The sequence below is a fragment of the Myxine glutinosa genome, unplaced genomic scaffold (assembly GCF_964187855.1).
Source record: "Myxine glutinosa unplaced genomic scaffold, kmMyxGlut1.1 SCAFFOLD_1885, whole genome shotgun sequence".
Lineage (NCBI taxonomy): Eukaryota > Metazoa > Chordata > Myxini > Myxiniformes > Myxinidae > Myxine > Myxine glutinosa.
This window is the reverse complement of record NW_027617980.1, coordinates 37501-62239: the sequence shown is the minus strand read 5'-3', so window position 1 is coordinate 62239 and position 24739 is coordinate 37501. Positions and strand designations below refer to the sequence as shown.

General features: G+C 42.0%; 1 protein-coding gene across 2 annotated transcripts in view; it reads left to right on the top strand.

The window, feature by feature from the left end:
- The window catches only part of GPR143 (G protein-coupled receptor 143), a 70129-nt gene that overhangs the window by 26913 nt on the left and 18477 nt on the right, over window positions 1–24739 (top strand). For both annotated transcript variants that reach the window (XM_068132773.2, XM_068132775.2), the window contains 2 exons: window positions 3470–3579; window positions 7465–7573. In XM_068132773.2, the coding sequence (XP_067988874.2) occupies window positions 3470–3579; window positions 7465–7573 (219 nt within the window). The remainder of the gene's footprint in view (window positions 1–3469; window positions 3580–7464; window positions 7574–24739) is intronic.

Below are 24739 nucleotides of genomic sequence, written 5' to 3'. Positions count from 1 at the left end.
CATTTCTCTGTGCAGAGAAATTTAACTCGTTTGCAGCACCTTGGACACAGAGAGACTATCACACATGAAAATTCATGATGGAGCTCGTGTTTGAATATTAAATCTTTCTTCCACCTGGACCAAGTTGGTTGACTGAAGCTTCTGTTTAAGCTTTGTGAATGGTGCTGACATAGGGTGCCTGGGGTGGGGAGGTGGAGGCAGTGTCAGGCGAAACGCCATCTTATTCTTGCTCCCAGCTTTGGCCTGGAGTGCACAGTGCCTTCAAAAAGCATTCACTCCCCTTGACTTTTTCGCATTTTGTTGTTACAACCTGAATTCAAAATGGAATTAAATTGAGGTTTTTTTTGTCACCAATCTACACAAAATGCCCCATTAATGACAAAGTGAATTTTTTTTTACAAATCCATTGAAATACAGAAATATTCTAATTTGCATAAGCATTCAACCCCCTAAGGCAATACTTCGTAGAAGCGCCGTTGGCAGCAATTACAGCTTCTTCTTGGGTATGCCTGTATCAGCTTTGCACATCTGGATTTGGGGAGTTTCTCCCATTCTTCCTTGCAGATTTGCTCAAGCTCTGTCAAGTTGGATGGGGAGCATCGGTGAACAGCAATCTTCAGGTTTTTCCACAGATTCTCAATGGGATTCAGGTCTCGGCTTTAGCTAAGCCATTCAAGGACTTTCACATTCTTGTTCTGAAGCCATTCCAGTGTTGCTTCGGGGTCATTGTCCTGTTGGATTGTGAATCTTTGCTGCAGTCCGAGGTCTTTTGCACTCTGAAGCAGGTTCTCCTCAAGGATTTGCTTGTATTTGGGTCTATTCATTGTTACCTCTATCTTTACAAGTCTCCTAGTTCCTGCTGCTGAAAAGCATCCCCATAGCATGATGCTACCACCACCATGCTTCATGGTGGGGATGGTCTTAGATGGGCGATGAGCTGTGCTCGGATTCCGTCAGACGCAGCACTTTGCATTCAGGACAAAGAGTTCAATTTTCATCTCACCAGACCACAGAATATTTTGCCTCATGCTCAGTCTTTCACTTGCCTTTTTGCAAACTCCAGGCGTGCTGTCATGTGCCTTTTTCTCAGGAGTGGTTCTGTCTAGCAACTCACCCATAAAGGCTAGATTTGTGAAGTTCTGCAAAGACTGTTGTCCTTCTGGCAGGTTCTCCCATCTCAGCCAAGGAACTCTGTAGTTCTGAAAGAGTGGTCTTTGGGTCCTTTGTCACCTCCCTGACCAAGGTCCTTATTGCCATCGCAAAGGAGTTTAACACTTAATGACAGGACATTTCAGATTTTCATCGTTGCTTAATTTGTAAACATTTCTAAAAGATTTCCACTTTGACATTATGGGGTATTATTATGTGTAGATAAGTGACAAAAAAAACCTCAATTTAATCCATGTTACATTCAGGTTGTAACACAACAAAATGTGAAAAATTCAAGGTGTGAATACTTCCTTAATGTGCTGTATTTCCCCACTTTGTCCTCTTGGGCATGATCAAGGGTGCAAAAAGGCCATTTTGTGTTATAAGCTCTCCTGGGTCTCTTCTTGCTACTGCCCAGGTAAGCTTTGAGTTCTGATGAGTCTAACCCATTCTCACATTCAAAGCATCCTTCAATTACGGTCTTTGCTGCACTGAATATGAATATGAATGAATGATCGTTTTAAGGCCATTTTTCCCCGCTAGAGCGGGGGTCAGCCTTGCGGGCCCCATGACAATCATGGTTCCCCCATGGTCTTTGCTGCACTGACAACAACAATTCAGCCTGTTCTGGAATGCAGCTCGCAATGGCCTCTTCTTCTTCACTGCCACTGGTTTCTCCTTTGACAGTTCATGGACCTTTTCCATATATTAAAATCAGCCATTAATACAAGACAGTACCCGGCACAATCGCCCAGGCTTCGATTTTTAGATTTTGAATCATGGGGGCTTCGAAGGTGAGGAGAGGTGGGGGGGGGGGGCTATCCCCCAAAATTCTGATCCCTATTCGTCCTTTATTTCCCAACCGATTGCTCTGAAACGCGATACAGGTCTTGCAGTCGATCAAGAGATGACCGCACAGCCCACTCGGGGCTTTTTGTAACCATGCCGTGGAAACTTTTAAGTGGTGACTCTCTGGAGGTAATCGTAATCCACTTATCATCTGTAATCCAGTTAGCATCTGGTGAAGGACCGTTAAATCAAAGCTGGTGCACTAACACTGACTGGCAACTTATATATTGGAATCTAGATTTTTCTTCCCAGGAGGTCGTTTTGAGGCCTGTTCAAGCAGCTAGCTGCAAGAGAAAAATTAATGGAATTTGTTGTGTCTTAGATATTCTTTTTCAGTCATTGAATAGTTATATCCACACAAACAAACAATACAGAAAATTTTACGATAATTTTACGTAGCAAATACATGTACCAAATTCTTCAACACAAAATCTGCGTCTACATAGTACATACAAAATCAAAACAACAAATCACTCACACAAAATTTAACCCTCCATAGCACTTAACAACATTTATACTACAGGTGACGATGTGACCATTTAAAGGACCACGAGTTGCTTCATCACAATGGTATCCTTTAAAGCACAAGTTAAACAAAGCCTCACTGCAGGCAGGTTGGTGGTCTTTCCGTCTTCTACCGACTCCTCTCTGGCCTTGCCCCCCCAGCTCTCTCTGGGCTCTGTCCCCCAAATATTCCTGCAGGTCGCACAAGATCTGCCTGCAACCCTCTTATGGTTAAACTGCCAAAATCAAGACTTTCTGCTCACCTTCACTCCTTCATTCCTCTTTTCTCCCGCCTCTGGAACAAACTCCCTCACTCTCTTCAATCCCACTCCACCCTCCAGGTCTTTAAAACAGCTGTTCACCACCATCTCTTATCCTCCCCCATCCAAAACCTTGATCTTTTCTACCCCCGCTAATTTCGGTCCCCTTGTGTTTTATACCTCTCTCCACCCCCCCCCCCCCCCCCCCCCATCCAAAATCTGCCTGCAACCCTTCCCACGCCTCCTGCCCCCAAGCCCTCTCCCTCCCACACTTCTACCTGCTCTCAAATGTTGTGGTTGTGTGCTTCCCCTTCTCTCCCCATCTTGTCTTCCGCTCCCTCTTTTTGTATATTTTGTTTGTCTGGTTGATTTGTTTGTGAAATAAATGTTAGCTCTTTCACGAGCCTCGATTCAGTATACAAAATATATATATATATATATATAGAACAAGCAAAACGAATATGTGATTGGCTGAAGCATGTGAGGTTGAGAAATAACTATTGTTACTTTTCCTTTGATTAATACACAATATTTTAAAGTGAGTTCTAACAAAGGCTTTTAGTGAACTTCATGCGGCACTATCACCTGATCATCGTGCATCTCCACAAGTCACACTGTGAAACTTTAACAAACGCTGTGAATTTACTTGATGTGCAAATAAACATCAAACACATGTATTTTTGTTTTTCTCTTGATGTCTCTTGCAGATGTGAAGAGAATATGGAGCATGCAATACCTCACTATGTCAGTACCTATGTGCCAATGTTCCTCGTCTTCCTGGTTTGTCCCGTACTATATATTCAGACCGTTAGAGCAGGTACTGTACTTTGTTTTTTTGAGTAATTTTGTACATTTTTGAAATTAGGTTGCGACTACAACAAAAAAAAATGATGATGAAAACGGAGATTGATTGTCCTGTGTGGTGTTCTCACCTGAGAACATAGCTCATGATGCTGGAATCGCAGTTCAAATCAGATCTATCGTGGTGACATGAATTTGTCTACTATAGTATTTGTAATGAAAAGCTATTCTACGAGTAATGTCTCATAATGCCCTTGTTCTGTATGCAACATGTAGTAGTGGACAAAAAAAATGGAAACACCCAGGTAAATTAGGGACACCAAGCAATGGCTTCCACAGGTGTGGCCCATGTGTTAATTAAGCAAATAACATCCCAGCATGCTTAGGGTCATGTATAAAAATGCTGCACAGGCCTGGTTGCCTATAATTATGAATCTGTAATTATACAAGAGGAATCCTCAATGCCTCTATCCACAGAACACATGTGGTCGCCCAATGGTTTGATGAGCATGCCACTGATGTTATCCATATGTCAGGCTTTCTCAGTCACAGGATCTGAACCCAATTGAGCATTTATGGGATATTCTGGAACGACAACTTACAAGATTTTAGTTATTAAAAATTCTCTCTCAAGGTCATGGACCGACAAGATAAAAGCTTACATTGTTATTAGAATTGTCTCTCACAATGACACGATCATTATCCCCGCACTTTTTTGAAAAAAAGAAAAGAAAACGGGGGGTATTGGAATGGGCTCCGTCTGTCTTTCTGTCAGTCTGTCCGTCACACTATCTCTTCCGAAACAGTGGGCAGAAATTTACCAAATTTGGTAGTTATGATCACACGTGGCACGGAGCTGCAAGATTAGTGTAATTTTTGGCCCCGTCGAAGCCTAAGGCAGGGTCGAAGGGTCAAATACGGAAAAATGCAATTACCGGAACATTTCTAAACATTGTGAAATGAAACTTTGTATATGGTATGAACATTGTGAAACGCATGAATTATGTTACGATTTTTTGGATTTGATCCCTGGTTCATGCCCCTGTAGCCTGGTGGCTTAACGGTTAAAGTGGCAGGCTTGAGATCAGGGTCCTGAGTTCAAGCTCCTGTTATTCCATTGAATTGACATCAGGTGGGTTTTTATTTTTTGTATACAGAATTGAGGCTCGTGTAAGAGCGAACACGTTAAACATGAAAACATGCACAGACACATAAAATATGCAATGAAGGGAGCAGGAGACAAGAGGGGGAGAAAGAAGGAAGGCCAAAAGCACAAGAACAGTAGAGAACAGGGACGTCGGTAGATCTGTGGAAGGGAGATGGCTGGGGGAGTAGTGGGGAGGGGTACATGGTATAAAGCAAATGAACACTACTAGGAATTTCAGGAAACAAGTTGGGGATTGAAAGAGGCGGATTTGGGGTGTTTTAACGGGGGTAGAAAAGATAAAGGGTTTGGGTGGGGCATGTTACTCCTCCCTCCAGGTGTGGATCCCACACCTGGAGGGAGGAGTGGGATTGACTGAACCTGTGATCCTTGCAAGGTCGGCAAAATGAGTACCAGCTTACTGGGATGAATTGAGCCATTCGAGTTTCCTCCATCGGAGTGGCGACCCGTCCAGGATTGTGCCCAATAGCCAGGAACCTGCTCTGCTAGCAGCCCTATGCATCTGAAGATGAAAAAGGAGTGGTCTTCCTCTTCTTCATTCCCAAGGACTTTGGGTCACAGGGGGCAAAACGAGGGAAAAAAAATAACTCAAAATTTGATGTTGGGTCAAACCTCGTGGAACTTTTTGCCATCTTTGAACGTTGCATTAAGTGGGAAGTGTGGGGATTTGTGATGGCATGCCATTGACTTTGCTCTTGTGTAATTGTTAAAACTAGGGCATGCCCGTACTATATATATATCTAAAATTATATCCCCCCCCCTCTATTTACATGAAATGGTTTGGTCCAAAGCGAACGGCTTGCGAGTGGTGACAATCCCCCCCCTCTATTTACATGAAATGGTTCGGTCCAAAGCGAACGGCTTCCGGAGTTTGGTAAAGAAATCGCCATCGCGTACACAAACGCGCAGGAAAGCGAATGAATCGCAAATTCGTTTTTATTAGTTGTAAAACATAGTTTAACGCCAACATAGTTTGCAAACGTGAAATAAATGAATACGCTCTCAAATGTGCCATCCGAGGCAGAGTGTGCCCGCCACGTTCGGCACACGCGATCGTTCGCTGCTCTCTGATTGGTTGAATCGTTTTTTGGACATAGCTCGGTAAGTAATTGTCCGATTAATATGAAATCTTGAAAAGGCACATCCTCGGGTCCCCAGCAATATACCTGGCAAGTTTCAAGTATATCGGACCCGTGGTTGTCGAGAAACAGCGGTCACAGACAAACAAACAAACGTACAGACAGACAGACAGAGATTACTGGAATTATAGATAGATATCTAAAATTATATCCCCCCCCTCTATTTACATGAAATGGTTTGGTCCAAAGCGAACGGCTTGCGAGTGGTGACAATCCCCCCCCTCTATTTACATGAAATGGTTTGGTCCAAAGCGAACGGCTTCCGGAGTTTGGTAAAGAAATCGCCATCGCGTGCACAAACGCGCAGGAAAGCGAATGAATCGCAAATTCGTTTTTATTAGTTTTAAAACATAGTTTAACGCCAACATAGTTTGCAAACGTGAAATAAATGAATACGCTCTCAAATGTGCCATCCGAGGCAGAGTGTGCCCGCCACGTTCGGCACACGCGATCGTTCGCTGCTCTCTGATTGGTTGAATCGTTTTTTGGACATAGCTCGGTAAGTAATTGTCCGATTAATATGAAACCTTGAAAAGGCACATCCTCGGGTCCCCAGCAATATACCTGGCAAGTTAAAAGTATATCGGACCCGTGGTTGTCGAGAAACAGCGGTCACAGACAAACGTACAGACAGACAGAGATTACTGGAATTATAGATAGATACTACTTCAAATTATTATTTAGTCTCAAGATCAAATGACCAGCATAATGACGTTTCATCTTGGACAAGTTTAAATGGAGATACGGATAGATATTCTTTTTAAAATACGAGTAAAAGGCGTCCACAGCCATCATTGACCATGTTGTGGAACGTCAGGCAAGGCCCTTGTGCGAATGAGATGAAAAAGGACTCTACTGAAAATTCTGGTCAACACAAAGTTCAGGATAATATTTTAATTGATCATTATCTTCTTTGTTGTCTGTTGCTAATACGCCGCGTATGATAAATATTTGAGATTGTGCAAGCCTAATTTTCTCGAGGTTGAGCTGAGAAAATCTTTCAAACAGAGGCCAAGCTAGTTTTTCATTCTAGTAAAACTTTTTCCCAGGAATTCCTCAGAAATTCCGGGGAAATTGATTCAGAATTCCTGCCTTTCTTGTTTTTTTTCGGTTCGAGCTCAGAAGAAGAGCTCATCCATTTCTAGCGGCAAGTGTAGATGTGCTGGCGTTTGTGTCTTGTGCTCTGTGCACCTCCTTTCCCAACACTAAGGAAAGACTTGTCAAGTTGGATTTTATGGCTTTCAAACCCATCCCACAATCAAGTTGACAAAACAAGAAATGCGTGCAATGGTAAAAGCTAGTAGCTTCATGCAAAGTTACATGACGATTGGATGGAAAATGTGACTGGCAGTCAAAAGAAAAATCAGTTTTCTGTAGGCAAGGGTTGCAGGGTGTTTTGTGCATCAGGAACAAATTTGTGTACCTCGATCTCACTTCGCTCGGCCTTGGCCAAATTGATTTAGGCATAGCTGTTATGTTGGGCTTCATCTTCATTGAAAGAATGTAAAAGGGAGAATTCCTCAATGTTGTGGTCATGTTTGTTTTCACTGTTAGAGTTGAGCAAGAAAAATGTGACAGGTAATTCCTTTTTTTGCAGTGTCATCTGTTTTGAAGAGCAGGCATGGAATTTATAGTGAGAACGAAAGGCAGTTGGAAAATGCAGTCAAGATTCGTTTCCTGCAGATAATGCTCGTGTTTTACATTTGGTAAGGTCTGATTTATATCATATGGCTGAAGCATGTGAGGTCGTGTTGCTGATTTATATCATATTGTTGCGAATATGGAATTTGGCCTCCATATCCGCTTGTAAATATTCCCCTATTTTCTCCAATACTCCCCAACTTTCCCCAATCCCCCATTCCCTAGTCCCATTGCATGTAAATAACAATCAGTAGAGCCGACCTTCCCCTTATTCCCCCATTAAATGTCGTGCCCAGGTCCACCGCACCACACGTAGACAACTTTCGGACATCTTCCTAGTTATTCTTATTCTATGTCAGTTAAGGCCTCGTCTCCATTAATTATGACTCTTCGTTGCACCAGAATGTGATTATATGGCATCAGTAGTGAGTTTAGGACCTTTCCCATACCTCCTTCCATCTTCTTCCCCAACAATTACAACAACAACAGAGGAGATGGCGGCGGAGCGGGGGAGGATGCGTCCTCACACCGGCTCGATTAGCGCCATTGACCACGCGCTCCACGGGGTTACCACGGAGGGGCTGGCTGTCAGCTCCTCCTCAAGGGCGGAGCCTGGTAACCCCCCGCACCCAATCAGAAGGGCGGACCGATTCCATCTGGGGCGGCGCTAGCGAGCCGAGGGCGTGTCACTCCCCGCCGGATATACGCGGCCACGTAGCGGACGTGACGACAGATGCGCCCCCAGCTGGAGAAAGACGGACCTGCGAGCGCTGAAACAGATGCGCCTGAACTACGGAGAGCAGAGGAAGCCACCGCCACCCCCAGCGCGACGATACCTCCCCGCATCTTTGGACCGGACCGTACTGGACCCTGTCCTTGAGCCAAGAGTGCACCTTGAGCCATCGATACCCGCTGTCCTTTCCATCAACCCCCGTGTGAGTCAGCTTTGTCCCGTTTATCTGTCGTCTGTTGGGAATAATATAAGATTGTGTCTAAGTGCCTGTCTTCCTGTGATTATACTTCTAGCCCCTGTAATCTGACCTTTCCGTACGAATATAATCTCCTCCGGAGGTCTTGAGAATCGAAACCTTGGTGTCGTATTGTGTTATTGTAATCCAGCCGGGTGTCTTCTTTTTCTTATTGAGCCAGCATCGCGCGACTAGTCAACGTTCGGGCACAATCGGGTATAATATCGAGCATAATCTTGTGCAGACGTGGTCATCCCAAAACCGCTCGGTGAATAACATCCAAGCCACGTCTGTAACAATATGTTACAAGGGAAGATCCAGTGGTATGGTTGAGGAGCTAAAATTGGAACCCTTTGACCTTTGTCTTGGTGAACTCCGATATTTGATGACCTTTGCTGCCTTCATCGTTAGAGTGATTCACGTGGACATACGATGTTTATGCCTTTTTTATGTCTGTGGGACCAGGAGGCATTGTTCCTGAAGTCGCATTAATTATTTTTTATTCAGAGAAACATTATGCAAAAGGTCTGTTTGGACATCACACCGTCTCTACAGAATATAAAATACATGTTTGAGCAGTGTTTACGTATCGTACGGTTATTGTATATATATATATATATATATACATATATATATATATATATATATATATATATATATATATATATATATATATATATATATATATATATATATATATATATATATATATATATATATATATATATATATATATATATATATACATATATATATATATATATATATATATATATACAATACAGGGTGTTTCAAAAGTTTAACAGATAATTCTGTTCTCGTATTGTTAGTTTACCCAACGTTTCAGTTTGTTTTTTGGCAAACCGTTTTAATGATTAAAGTTTGAACAATTTATGTTTGCACAATGTAAAGATAAAAATATTCTTCATGTAATTATATCCAGATGAACCACGTCAAAGCGGTCATGATGGCCCACTGATTCGGTCGCTTCAAGTCGGATCACGGGTCTGTTTGCCACAATAATGTACTCCAATGGAACCACCAAGCCAGTCGATGCATCATGGTGATCGGTACCGTGCACCCGTTGCTCTAACTGTGACCGAGCGAAATTGCCAGACGCAGGCATGATCCTTGTACTGGGCGCTATCATCCAAAACCAATCAGTCCTTTACCGGACATGTATAATTCTACTAGTGATCAGAAACACTCAAATTTGCCCAGAGACCAAGTGGTTTTAAAATATATTGAACACATGGGCGAGAATGCAAAAATAAGCAATTGTTTAACACACTACCCAAACCCATACAGGTCCTCAAGTCAATGAACGAACAGGATCCTTAAATAACCTAAGCCTTAAGATCTCAGACACTCCTCAGTAGATAGACAAAATATAGTCAGGCAGGAAAGGAGCACCTGGGCTGTGTTTGGCATGACATGAGTCCCAGGAGGTGACACAAGCAGGCAACAATTGTTCCAAGCCATGGCCAGGAGCTGGCTCGATGGGAAGAGTGGGCACGGCTTGCTTGGTTGGGCGGCATGGCTGTCGGCTGTGTTGCAAGGTCCAGCTCCAAAGGAAACCCTCAATGCAGCTCATGCGCAGGCGGTCATGATGCGGATCATCCTGTAAGTTCCTGTATTGGACTGCCGCATGGTCCGTGGTGGGGCTGACCTTCCCCCGACCTTTTACTCAACGCTTTGGTGCACTTTGTTGTCATGGTGGCGCTTCTGCCTAAACTCACTGCCTGATGGCCTATCGGATGCTTTAATGACACATTTTGGACAGATTACAAAGGTAAGATCATTAATAAATAGCACCGCAAAGCAGGCATAACCCCTCAGCCCATGCATGGTGGAAACCAATTTCAAGATGGCTGCCGTAGCGGCCATATTGAAAATCGCAGCTTGCCCATTTTTGTAAGGAACCTTCCTCTACTCAACCCCAACACACACTGCAAAAATTGATTTAATCGGACAAGCCGTTCTGCTTGAAATTGACGGAAACCAATTTCAAGATGGCTGCCCTGGCGGCCATATTGAAAGTCGCAGCGCGCCCATGAACCTTCCTCTACTCAACCCCAACACACACTGCAAAAATGGATTTAATCGGACAAGCCATTCTGCTCGAAATTGACGGAAACCAATTTCAAGATGGCTGCCGTGGCGGCCATATTGAAAATCGCAGCGCACCCATTTTCGAAAGGCACCTTCCTCTACTCAACCCCAACACACACTGCAAACATGGATCGGACAAGCCGTTCTGCTCGAAATTGACGGAAACCAATTTCACGATGGCTGCCGTGACGACCATATTGAAAATCGCAGCGCACCCATTTTCGAAAGGAACCTTCCTCGACTCAACCCCAACACACTGCAAAAATGGATTTAATCGGACAAGCCGTTCTGCTCGAAATTGACGGAAATCAAAAGTTGACGGACGCCAGGATGGCTGCCGTAGCGGCCATATTGAAAACCGCAGCGCGCCCATTTTCGAAAGGGACCTTCCTCTACTCAACCCCCAACATACATTGCAAAAATGGATTTAATCGGACAAGCCGTTCTCCTTGAAATTGACGGAAACCAAAAGTTGACGGACGCCCAGACGACAATTCCCCTTAGCCCAATTTGGGCTGAGGGGTGAAAAGAGTACGGAGGGAAAGCGGGACACGCATATCGGGAAGGTTGACAACATCTTTCTAGACATAAAATGACATATATTCTATATCACAATTAAATTACCTCATGCACTTATTCTTAGATATGCAATATGGGAAATAACTACTGCCATATGATGCAAAGTTACCTCTTGGAAGGCATTCCCACAGCACGAACCCCACCTTCCTTCTTCAGACTCTCTTGGGTCTGTGTCCATAAAGGGGGTGGGAGGGAGGGTGAGGGGAGTAGTGTGAAATCTGTTTCCACCTACCATGCAGTCTAACTCCCCACCCTAGTCTGAACTCGCATACAATAATTCCCAAAACAGTGACTACCCATCATCCAATGCATTGTTCCACTAATCCTATGCATTCGATCACTAATACATGTAACATATACAGTACTCTTTACAGATATGACAGAAGTAAATAGACACCATGATTTTTTAAAGAAATTTATTTATTGAACATTTGAAGTACATTTGAGCCTGGTGTTGGCTTAGCGGTTGGGGTGCTGGCTTGAGATCCTAGGATCCTGAGTTTGAATCCCGGTCGATTGTTTAATTAACGCCAGGGGTTGACTTTGTTGAGGTCGGCAAATTGAGTGCCAGCTTGCTGGGATGAATGCCCCAGTTTAGAATAGGTACACCATATCCCTGGGTGTTGGAAGAGGCAACTAAAGGGTTGGCATCAGGAAGGGCATCCGGCCATAAAAACATTGCCTAAAAAAGAGAACCATGATGATTGTCATGGGGCCCGCAAGGCTAACCCCCGCTCTAGCAGGGAAAATGGCCTTTAAAAGGGAATTTTTTTAAAGTACATTTGATCCATTTAAATCCATACACTACTATTTTGTAGATTTGCCATTTGCAGATTTCAAGGCTTTTACTCTTTCAGGCATAGAACTAACGAGTTCCAAAATTTTCTCTTGTGGGATTTCTGCCCAGACTTCACGCAAAAGGTTTAGCAATTCTGCCCGTGATGTTGGTTTTCTGGACTTTTTCCACACAGCTCGATCCAATATGGCCCAGAGGTGTTCATTGGGGTTCATGTCAGGAGACTAACATTGGCCGTGGACGTTGCTTGATCCCATTTCCGTCCTGCCATTCTTTGGTCTTTTTTGCAGTGTACCATGGAGCTCCATCTTCCATGAACAGGGTGTTGTTTTTGACCATCTGACCAGTGGAGAAGACAGGGAGAAGTCCATCCTCAAGGATAGAAATGCATATCGTAGAGTTCATGTTGCCAACACACTCCACAAGCTCTGACCGAGCAGCGCTCCAGATTGCTCCCCACACCATCACTGAAAACCTACCGTGTTTGACAGTTGGCTGCAATCGGTTCAAATAAAACTCTTGACTGGGAAGTATCCAGACCCATACGTGTCCACTGTCAAAAGATTGAGCAAATTGGGATTCACCTGAAAAAACTGACAGTTTGCCAAAAATCCAAGGGTCTCTTTCTCCTTTGAATGTCGACCTGTCTAAGAAGAGGTTTTCTCCTAGCTGCTCTCCCACAGTAGCCCAGTTGATGAAGGTACCGCACGGCAGTTCTTGAGCTAACCTGGACCTCCTCTGCAACATCTGCTGCCTTGCAACGGGTAGTTTTCTCAATGGACCGCTTGACAGCTCGAGGACACCTTTCTGAGGGTCCAGGCCGACCAGAACGGCAAGATGTGGATTCTTTGCCTTCGCGGGTGAATTTCACAATCACCCGATTGACCGTAGAAAGTGGAATGCCAAGGTTCTGAGCTATCTGACGCTGGCTGACTCCACCTTACGATTGGCCAACAATTCGTCCTCTTTGAAAATCGGAAAGTTTGTCTTCTCCCTGGGTTCGAGGCATAGTTAATTGTCGTACAAGACCCAGGAACTCGTTTCTGTGAAGAAATAGTCGGATATTACTACAAATCACTGAGTAAAACTGTTATACAGATGAAATGAATCAATTTAAGATGTCTATTTACTTCTGTCATGTTTCTGTATATCCGGATGCAAATTTAAACTAGAGGTTCCAGGGAACCTGAACTCAACTGGTCTACAGGACTAGGACAACTACAGGAGAACTACAGCACTAGGACAACCAGGACTACAGGACAACTGGTCTACTGTATATCAATATGGTTAGAATATGCATAACAGAACCACAAACTATATAGTTTATATGTGCTAAAGAAGGCACAAATTTCATCAAATTTGATCAGTATTTGTGACTTTTAGAGCTTGGACATCGTCAAAACCCGTAATATATGTGTTGAGGTTTGTTTCATACTGTCTACACACCAAGTTTCAGCCTTCTAGCTACATTAGGAAGTACCAGATTGACAAAAATTGATTTTTCAATATGGCCGCCCTGCCACGCCCATTTTTGGGCGTGCAACGCCCAAATGCAATCCCAAACTAGTTTATGTCTTAAAGATGCTGCATAACAAGTTTCATCAAATTTCATCAATATTTGTGACTTTTAGAGCGTAGACGTCGAATTGTTTACAGACGACAGACAGACAGACGGATGACGGACACTGGGTGTCGACAAAAACTCAGCTGGACATAGTCCAGTTGAGTTTTAAAAAAACGTGAGGTTGGGAAGAGGGTGAGTATACCTGGAGGGTCCTCTTTCTCTTTACGAGTCCATGAAGTTTATTGTTTAGTTCCCCCTACCTGGTAGCACTTCCCTGGCCAACGCCGTCCATTAGGGCCCTGGGTCCTGGGACTGTAAGTATCCTCGGTGACCACAGGACCTGTCAGCACCCAACAAACCAACAGTGGTCCATGTTAGCTTTCACAACGTCTTCGTACAGGGTGTCTCAAAATAGATGGAACCCATTAACATGATAATAATTTATTACTCAGACAAGAAACTCCAAAAAAGATTACATTTCCTGGAAGCTGATATGATAACAATTTAAAAACTGAAGATTTGAGGTCTCTAGCTCAAAGGATACATTTATTAGAGCACATGTTCCAAATGACCGCCTTTGCGCTGTCGTGGAAGTGTTGTGAGACTCAAGACTCCAATGATGTCACAGGTTTACAAAAGATCACAACTTTATTAACTCGTTGTTCACTTCATTCAAATACTAATAACTACCGTTAACTCAATGGACCAGATAACTCTATCCGCATAGTCCCTCTTTCTCAGAACTCAAAACTCCGCAGCGCCGTACTCGTTCATTCCATCGGGCAGGGCTTCTGATGGCAAGTCTCCTTGACTCAAAGTCTCTTCTGTTTATATGGGCAAACTTCAGTTAATCCTCTGTGCGCTGAAATCGTAATCCCTTCTCCGCAGCAATGTTACTCAGTCATCCTGCTCGCCTTCCTGGCACCAACTCGCTCCTCCCTGCTGGGAATTTGCTTCATCCTCTTTGCATCCCGATGAAAGACAATAGTACGGGCTTGGGAATGTGTGTTAGCCCTGGGTCGTGCTAAAGCTACACAACAGGACTCTCAGCTTCGACAGGGCGAGATGCATTCCTAACATTCTTACGACCACCTGCTCGTACCTTGGTTCGTTACCAGTTCCAACCAATGAGTTACACTGAGTTACACTTCCACAATTCCCTCATCTTTTTGTTTTTGTTTATATTAACCATTAATCTAAACATCAATATAAGTAAACAATCAATCACTACAAGTAAACATCAATACAATTTCCTTAGGCATACACCGTCATCCTGCAAGACTCTGATCACAAAACATTTCGTTGGTCATTGACTCCTTCCATATTGTTAATTCAATCTATTTCATTTGCATCACAAATATCTTTGTAAAACAACACTTCACCATCACCAAGATACAACAATTTTGCTTCACCATTTTCAAGTTTTTAAGGCATCTGCAACATCTGGCAAAAACGTTTCCCTCCAAACAAACGTTGATTCTTTGTTTGAAAGGAAGGGCTGATCACTTGTGTTTGAATTCAGGTATGAAACATTTTCTTCTGTCTTTATAAACACCTGCACTACTTCGTGTAGGATTTCGCTGTTGTGGTAACGGTGCGGAGTCATAGACTGACCCTGCTCTCCATGTAGCATTCTTGCCACTCTTGCTGTGAACCATAATGATTCCTTGAACAAGGCCTTCGCCCAGTTGTAGTCGACTTGCCTCCTCCCTCATTATGAGTGGGCAGCAAGTGTTGGTGTAATGTTGATTGGCCAGCAAGATGTGGAACAGGGATGCCGGATGCATCCACAATGATGTTGGGACCATGGTGTTCAGGTCATTCATGGTCCATACCAGGAGCAACCAGCAGAATCGTGCACAGCTGTTGTGACAAGGGCACAGCCGTTTTTTGCAGCTACATGCTGGTTCCCCGGACGTTGGTGAAGTAATAACATATGTCCCCGCATTTCACAGAGGTTGCAGGTAAAATGTCGTTGTCCTGCAACTTCTGATGTGATGAATGTTCGAAGCCTTCGAACAAGAGTAAGTGATCGCCTTTCTTTCATATGTTGCAGTGTGATCCAGGCAAATGGTCACATAAATTTCCTTGGTGAAGGTAAGCATCCATCTCCAAGTTACACGGGAGAATGTCTTCATCATTCTTTGAGAAAGAGGGTGTATGCCACGATTAACTTCATTTTTTTAGCCACAAATTTTCTTTCTCGAACGTCTTCCCAATTCCGTTAGCACCCCCTTCAAATGTGATCTCGTCTTATCCTTATGCTCAGTCACATCTGAATCTGCTTTCCACACACACTGAATCAGATAGGGTACATCTTACCATGAAATCAGCATAATTATGTATATCTTCCGACAGTTTCACATTCAACAATTTGTTGTTTTCCCTTACAACATTCAAAAAGTTATATTCATTTATATGCGTCACACAAGTAATATTCAATCAGGTATGTATTTGACTACTAAACTAAGAATAGCATCCACAATTGCTTTCAGGTTAATATAGTTCAAAATTAACTCGCGCAGGTATTTTAGCACTACTCTAAAAAAATTAATTGTATATGATTACAATCACAAACAGGAATATCTAATTCCCACCAAAAATTTTCCCAAACCAACAAATTAAGCATAATGTATTATTACCATAATTCCTCCCCACTTTTCCTTTTCCCTTTTTTTTTTTTTTTTTTTTAACAGTGTGTCACTCGTGGTGATATGAGTTCACTGATCTTGTAATTGACACAACTCATAACATTGTCGTTATGCCATTATCTTAATTCTACTGTATTCATTTGCAACATCACTTGATTTAATCTTTTAATCTCAGTATTTATGTCGCCATAAAAGTCTTCCTCTTGTGGTTCCACATTTCTTTCCTCATTTGTCACTTCATGCGTTATCATCGTGTTGTTGGTTACCTTATTCAAACACACCGTCACTAAGGCTTTCAAGCAAGCCACCACTAAAACAATTGCCAATATAACTACTAAACCAACAAACAAGTCTGCTACTCCTTGTATATATTCATACCTATGACATAATTATATGTCGATGACATTCAACATTATATACCAAACTAACAAGCTTCCTAAAAGGTAAATAAAGAAAATCCCTTAATATGTAACATAAATCAGATTATTTGTCTTACCCTGATCCCCCTATCTCCCGGGGTTGAACTCAATCCCCTGATCATGAGTGTAGTTGTGATACATTTTTTCACTCATGTTGTATTAATATCAGCAGGTAATTGTATGTCATGTAGGCAAATAAATGTCACTATCCCAAGTAGGAATATCACATGTTGAAAATGTAATGTTTATCAATGCAAGGGGTGTTAAAATGTAATTCAAATGACTGTAAATCACGACTATCATTTATCTGCCACTGAATGTTCTGCTGGGCTGCTAGGTGCAGCCTCATTTTCTGTGGGATCGTCCACCTTAGCCCCATGTGCTTGCTTGCAATGAGAGGCATGAATCCAACTTTCTATTTTGGGTCCATTTTTTTTTTTCTATTCTTATCAATCTCCTATGGTTTATCATTTCGTTCCAAGATACCGCAACCAAAGGTTTTAAACAAAGCTCTACCAAACTATTTCCAATGTGAACAAAAAATGCCAGTGAAACAATGATTCGAAGAATTAACTTCAAGGGGTCAATAAATTTATTCTATAACCAGATCTAATTTTCCCATCCAATAGTTTGCCTTGCCACATGTCATATTATAACACTTTAATAAACCTTCGAAAAATGTTTCCCATCTCAACAAATTTCCTTTTTACAAATAGCCATGTGTAACTTACGTATTTAACTACAATTTCCTCTCAATTTGTTTGGCCTAACTGGCCGCAAAAGTGGCTGCCAGCATGCAGTACCGTTTTTTATCTACCACGGAAGTGCTCGTCCACACAAGACCTCTACCAAAATGTTGTTTGTAAAAACAAATCTGGGATTTCTGATTACATGGATGCACTCTCAGGACATTTTCAGGCTGCTGTTAACAATCCACTATGATAAATTAATTCCTTTACCCACAATCAAATAATTAGTACAAATTGAGGATATTATCCCTCTGACATTCATTTATAGATTCATTATGTTGGATCTAATATATATATATTTTTTTTTTCCCAATAATTTCGCACTGCTGTAAGGAAGAACAATAGCTCTCATAAGTCTTAGTAATATCGTACTTAATTTACCCAGCATCGAAGAATTTATTTACTATCCATTCTCATCTGTTAACCAGTGACTTTGCTTGAACTCCAGAACTCAAAACTCACAATAGTTCAAACCAGCAAAATTTCCTTTACTATTTTCCCATATCATCTATGCCTTATACACATCCATACATACAGCCCAATTTATATTCTGATAAAATTCAAGTTTATATATATATAAAATCCGTGAGCAGAGTACTCTGGGAAGTCAGTGTAAGACCTCTCCAAAATTTTGGCTAATTTTGTACTCCCACATTTTTTATGAATCTCATATCCATAAATAGTTTTTTTTTTTCTGTTTTTTTTTTGTTTTTTTTTCATATAAATATCTTTGATTTGATTTGAATAAATAGCTTTGATTCTCATATAAATTCTATCACAATGGAATCCCAAGATTACTTCCAATTTTTACTATTAATGAATAGCTGCTCATAACGCAGCAAATCAAATCTTTATTCTCCATCTCCCTTGACAAAAGTGATAATTTTCATAATCAAATTATATTTCTATTTTTTATTTTACGAATTCTCTCGATATGCGATCCCATCCCCATGGAACTATCTATTTTCAGACAAGGCACACTGTCGGTGTCAACAATCTTGTAAGATTGATACACAAAAACAAAAACACTGACACACAAAATACCCACACACACATGCATTATGCGTATTTGTTTGTGTTGGAACCCTTATTTACAGATCCGGATGGGTGTCAACTTTATTTCAATTTCTCAAAATTTGTCCTTCAATTTTATAAGCGCTAATACACAAATGGACCAAAAGGTTTATTCTTAGAAAACCCCTATGACGTCACATTGACATTACCCTTTCAGTTCCCACAATAATTTATCCAAATTTGACTACCCACCCATTTGTATGTCAGTCGACCACTGACCTATCAATCGTGCGGAACAATAGTCCGAAATTCCCACCTGATCATGATGTGACTCTTGTCACTTGGTTTGCCAAAAAAAATTGCAAAGCAATTGTTCCAAACTTTGTAAATTTAAAATTTTGTGCCCAACATAAAAGATCCAATTTCGGCATTTGATCAATTAATTATCAATTTGCTTACACGCAAAAGAAAAATGAATAATTCTTGCTCTGAAAACTTTTCAGACCCAAGAATCATCGACAGTTATTCATGTTTGTCCAGTAATCTAATTTGTTGAGGCCAATCGTCATTTGGGATTTGTCGCAATGAAGGCCTAATCATTGTCTGAGGTATCGGTCAGCACTGGTACCCTTGATCTTGGTTTACCCTATGAACTTGTCTTCCTTTTGGTATACGGACATCCTCTTTTCCAATGTCCCATCCGTCCACACTTGAAACACCGGTTTCTGTCGTTGCCTGGTCTGTGCACCTGTGCACTTGTATTGCTGGGCTGCATCTCTACATCCCTGAGTTACCACTGCAATCTCTCGTTATCTCCTGAAACACGAAAAAATTCTCTGTACCGTCCTTTTTGGGGAGACAACTGGAAATCAGATGGGACAACTGTCACTTTCATTCCTAATTTCGAGGGCAGTTGTGCATTTGTCTCCTCCACTGTATCCTGTATCCTTTTTATTTTAAGTTCTAGATCCGTTATCCGTTCTTGCTGTTCCCGTTGTCTGGATTCACCATCCCAAAGATGGAATGCAAGCCAGTCTACCATTAGATTCTGTCTCTTCCTGGCTTTCAATCTTTGTTCCAATCTTTCCAATCGACTTCGCTCAAATGTACCATCTCTTGGAAACTCCTCATCATGTCCCTTTGTCCACAAATACCAATTCTCGACCTGCCTTATAGCTTCGGCACCATAACGGTCGTACATATGATGTGTACAAGTACCTTTTTGTGGAATCTCTGGTTGTCCTTGTGTATTCTTGCAGGCTCCATTTCCCATTCTGCCTTTTATCAAAGTAGCGTTGGATGTGTTGTAGTTTGTTTCTCTAAAGCTTCACTCGTACCTCCAGGAAGGATCTCTCCACCTGTTCAAACGGTGATTTCCAGAGAATCTCTCTCACCTGTGGCTTTTGCACAATCCAATCTCACAGATCAGTATTTGCAGATGAGCCAGAGGGTCAGTATGAAATGGGTGAATCCTCAGGTGTCCGCTCTGTTGAAGGGGAAATCACACAATGGTAACCGCACATATATATCTATATATAAACTCACCACCTTGCTCAATTTTCCAAGGTTGTCTTCACATTGATAATATCTCACAAAGATATCAAAGCTTCTTTCTTGAGACCGCATTTTCATCAATCAAACAATCAATATATTCAATTCAATTTATTCAGTTCAATTTATTCAGTTAAATTTATTCAATTAAATTTATTCAGTTCAATTCAATTATTCAATTTCAATTAATTTATCAATATTCATCAATAAATCAAATTAATCATTTTGGATGACTCCTTGCATAAGCCCTTTCCCCAATGATGTCAGGACAGGTCCATCTATTGACTGAGATCGAAGCTCATGGGTCGTCACCTCTGGTTCATACCTCATGTCAATTGACGAATCACTGTTCTGTCCTAGGGTCATATCTGACCTATTTTTCCATTTTGCCTGGTCTCCACAAATTTTCTTTGCAACCACTAAAGGCAACTCATCCTTCATTCGTGAGACCGCCAAAATGGATGGCAGATATTAAAGTTCTTTGGGAAAAATATCTCATCATTTTTCTTTTAATAGTACCCAAATCTCTTGGCAATATAAATTTCGTAAAACTCCTGAAATAAGACTGTAAAATTCCTTCAATCATGCTAAATTTTGAAACTCCATCGCTTGTAACACCCAATTCATCCCATAGGGCTTGAAAGTTCTTTCCCAAGTTCATGCAATCATTCTGCATTTGAACCCTATGATATCATTCATAATAATCATCATGATTTTATAGTCATGGTCCTATCATAATCATCTATTTAAAACGAACATTTCCTTTATCACCACAGCTATGTGGTATAATCAACAATAGAATAAAACTGTACATAGCAACAGGCTACCTCATGGCCACTTAGTATACCTATTGACAATAAGTCATAACAATATCGAATAATCATTGAACAATTAAAAAATCGCTTCTACTGCTCCAGCCGCAGCATTCGTCATTTTGTCTGCTCATCCGCGTGACCAAAACGAAATAAAGGGAGCTCAACCATTACACAGCGCTTTTAATGGCGCATGCCATAGGAACTCAACGCAATTTCGACTCGGCCAGAAAAACGAGCAAATTTTGCAGGATTTTTTTTTTTTTTTTTTTTTTTTTTTTTTTGTATACAATATCGAGGCTCGTGAAAGAGCGAACATTAATCACATGAACACACAGAAAGACAAACCGACACATAAAACATATAACATAGGGAGCGGTAGACAAGATGGGGAGAGAGGGGGAAGGACACAAACACAACATTTGAGAGCAGGGACCGAGAGACATGGAGACATCGAGAGATCTCAGAGAGGGCGAGGGCTTTGGGGGGGGGGGGGCGTGGGAAGGGGGCAGTGGGAGAGGTATAAAACATATGGACACTGCCAGGACTTCCAGGAAAGAAGTTGGAATTTCAAACAAGGTGGATCTGGGGTGAATTAGCGGGGGTAGAAAAGATCAAGGTTTTGGATGGGGGAAGATAAGAGATGGTGGTGAACAGCTGTTTTAAAGACCTGGAGGGAGGAGTGGGATTGAAGGGAGTGAGGGAGTTTGTTCCAGAGGCGGGAGAAAAGAGGAATGAAAGAGTGAAGGTGAGCGGAGAGCCGAGATTTCGGCAGTTTAACCATCAGAGGGTTGCTGGCAGATCTTGTGCGACCTGTAGGAATATTTGGGGGACAGAGCACAGAGAGAGCTGGGGGTGCAAGGCCGGAGAGGAGTCGGTAGAAGACAGAAAGACCACCTACCTGCCTGCGGTGAGTGAGTGAAAGGCCCTCAGAGATAGCTTCATTGCGGGAGATTCCAATAATTCTGAAAGCTTTGGTTTCAACAGCGTGAAGCCGAGCTAGGTGTGAGGCAGGAGCACCGGCCCATAGGGGAGAACAGTATTCCATTGAGCTGCGGATGAAAGCCTTGTATGTGGTGAGGAGCTCAGGTGTGCCGAGGAAGGACTTCGCACGACGGAGGATGCCCAGTCGGCGACTGGCTTTGGAGGCCAGCTTGGAAATGTGGTTTTCCCAAGAAAGATCATGGCAGATAGTGAGACCCAAAATCTTGAGCGACAGAACTTCTTGGAGAGGATTGTTGAGAAAGTAGATGGGAGGGTTGTCCAGTCGATCTTTTCGGAGAGACATAGTAAGAGTGTGAGATTTGTCAGGATTGAAAGACATGTTCCACTTGTTTGACCAGTCTGTGATTTTGTCCAGGTCTTCAGAGAGTGAGGAGGCAGCAGACTGCCGATCTGAGGGAAGAGGAATGGAGCGGCAGAGAGTGGAGTCATCAGCAAAGAGATAGAGAGGATTTTCGAGAGAGTCAGAGAGATCATTGATGAAGACCAGAAAAAGCACGGGGCCCAGAACACTGCCTTGGGGAACTCCAGCCTGAACAGGAAGAGGAGATGAGAGAAACCCATTCAGGGCCACACGTTGACGACGACTAGAGAGGAAGTCCACCAGCCATGCGTGGAGATTTCCATGGATACCAAAGGAGGAGAGTTTGGTGAGCAGAGCGGGGTGCCAGACCGTGTCGAAGGCACGTGATATGTCGAGGGAGACAGCTCTAATTTCCTGTTTGGCATTGAGGACCTCCATCCATTGTTGAGACAGCAGAAGCAGCATGTCCAGAGTAGAGTGACCTGGTCTGAAACCAAATTGATGATCAGAGATCAAGCCATTGGAGAAGAGGAAAGATTTCATATCAGAAGCAATGATGGATTCCATGACTTTGCTGATAATTGGGAGAAGGCTGATTGGTCTGTAGTTGCTAGGATCTGTTTTTGCACCTTTTTTGTGCAAAGCGGTGATGTTGGCTGATTTCCAAGCAGATGGCAGTTGACCTTGAGCAAAAGAGAGGGTGAAGAGAACAGAGAGAGGGTGAGATAGAGCAGCAGAGCAGGATTTTAGGACCCGTGGGCTGATGCCGTCGGGTCCAGTTGCAGAATCAGAGTCGAGGGTTGACAGAAACTTTTCCACCTTGTCAGGAGGAAAGGACACAGAGTCCAGGAGCAGCAGGGTACGACTGGGTATGGTGGGTACAGAGAGGGATGGGTTTGGGACACAAGATTTAGAGGCAAACACAGAGTTGAGGCATTCAGCTTTTTCACGTGCGGAGTCAGCTGTGTAGCCGTTTGAGGTAAGGGAGGGGATGGAGGGGGAACAAACACCAGAAACGGATTTGACCAGACGCCACCAGGATTTTGAAGAGGGAGACAGATAAGAGAGTTCGGTCTTGAGAATGTTAACTGTTATGTTAACTGTTATGTTAACTGGTTAACTGGAATGAGATGTTAACTGGAATTAGCCGTGAAAATATATACAAAATACACAAAAATACACACCCACAAAAATAAACAACAAAACCCAAACAAACCCAAGGTCGACCATCTTACACAGTAAATTACATCATTTCAGCATCGTATTGATTGCTGAAATATTCCAGGGTTTATACACACCTTAAAAGAGGTATGCTTTGTGGTGTTGCCCCCTCCCACGTTTATTCCAGGGTTTATACACACCTTAAAAGAGGTGTGCGTGGTGTTGCCCCCTCCCACTTTTAATTACTCATTAAATTACTCATTAAATTACTCATTAAATTACTCATTAAATTACTCATTAAATTAACTTACATAGTTTCAGCATTGTATTGATTGCTGAAATATTCCAGGGTTTATACACACCCTAAAAGAGGTATGCGTGGTGTTGCCCCCTCCCACGTTTATTCCTCATTAAATTACTCATTAAATTAACTTACATCGTTTCAGCATTGTATTGATTGCTGAAATATTCCAGGGTTTATACACACCTTAAAAGAGGTATGCGTGGTGTTGCCCCCTCCCACTTTTAATTAAATTACATCGTTTCAATTAAAAAAACATCGCTTCTACTGCTCCAGCCGCAGCATTCGTCACTTTGTCTGCTCATCCGCATGACCAAAACGAAATAAAGGGAGCTCAACCATTACACAGCGCTTTTAATGGCGCATGCCATAGGAACTCAACGCAATTTCGACTCGGCCAGAAAAACGAGCAAATTTTGCAGGATGTTAACTGGAATTAGCCGTGAAAATATATACAAAATACACAAAAATACACACCCACACAAATAAACAACATTTATTCCGTTCAACAGAACAAACATTTCCTATATCATGACATGCATGTCTTCAAAATTATATGACCAAGAGAAAAAGTAAAACTAATTAAAACTGCGGGCAGTGATGATCCGGGGACCATACCGCTCCATCCTGATTGGACGGGTGCGTGCTAGAGTCGTTAACAACGACAGTCCAGATCCGATTGTTCAAAATTTCAACTCAATCGATCGAAAAATGAACGCAGGGATGCATTTTAAAGGTGCAGTGGCACTAACTGAGTTGCCACGAATATGGCCACGAAATTGCCAATATGGCCATCACAAAATATTTTCCTTAATCAATTGGCTCATAGCATAACCAATCTGCAAGTATTTCATCCGAAGATGTATCTCTGAGGAATTTTAATTAAATAAGTCATTTATAAATCAACGAGTTAATTTATTAAATGATTAATCAATAAATCAAAATTTTCCTTGACAGCCACATCACTTGGTCAGTGTCATGTCCAAATATCAGCTTCCTTACTCAAAAGGTGCCTGAGTTAATGTAATGTAATTACTGTAATAAGATTACTGTAATTACTGTAATGATTACTGTAATTACTGGAACTGTAATTACTGTAATTACCTCAGGTAATTACTGTAATGTAATTACTGTAATGTAATAAGAAATGTAATTAATTAAATAAGTACTTCATTAATCGCTAATAATTAAATAACTCGTGAATTCTTATCCGATTTACTTAACATTTGAGTGTCCCCAAAACGTTGG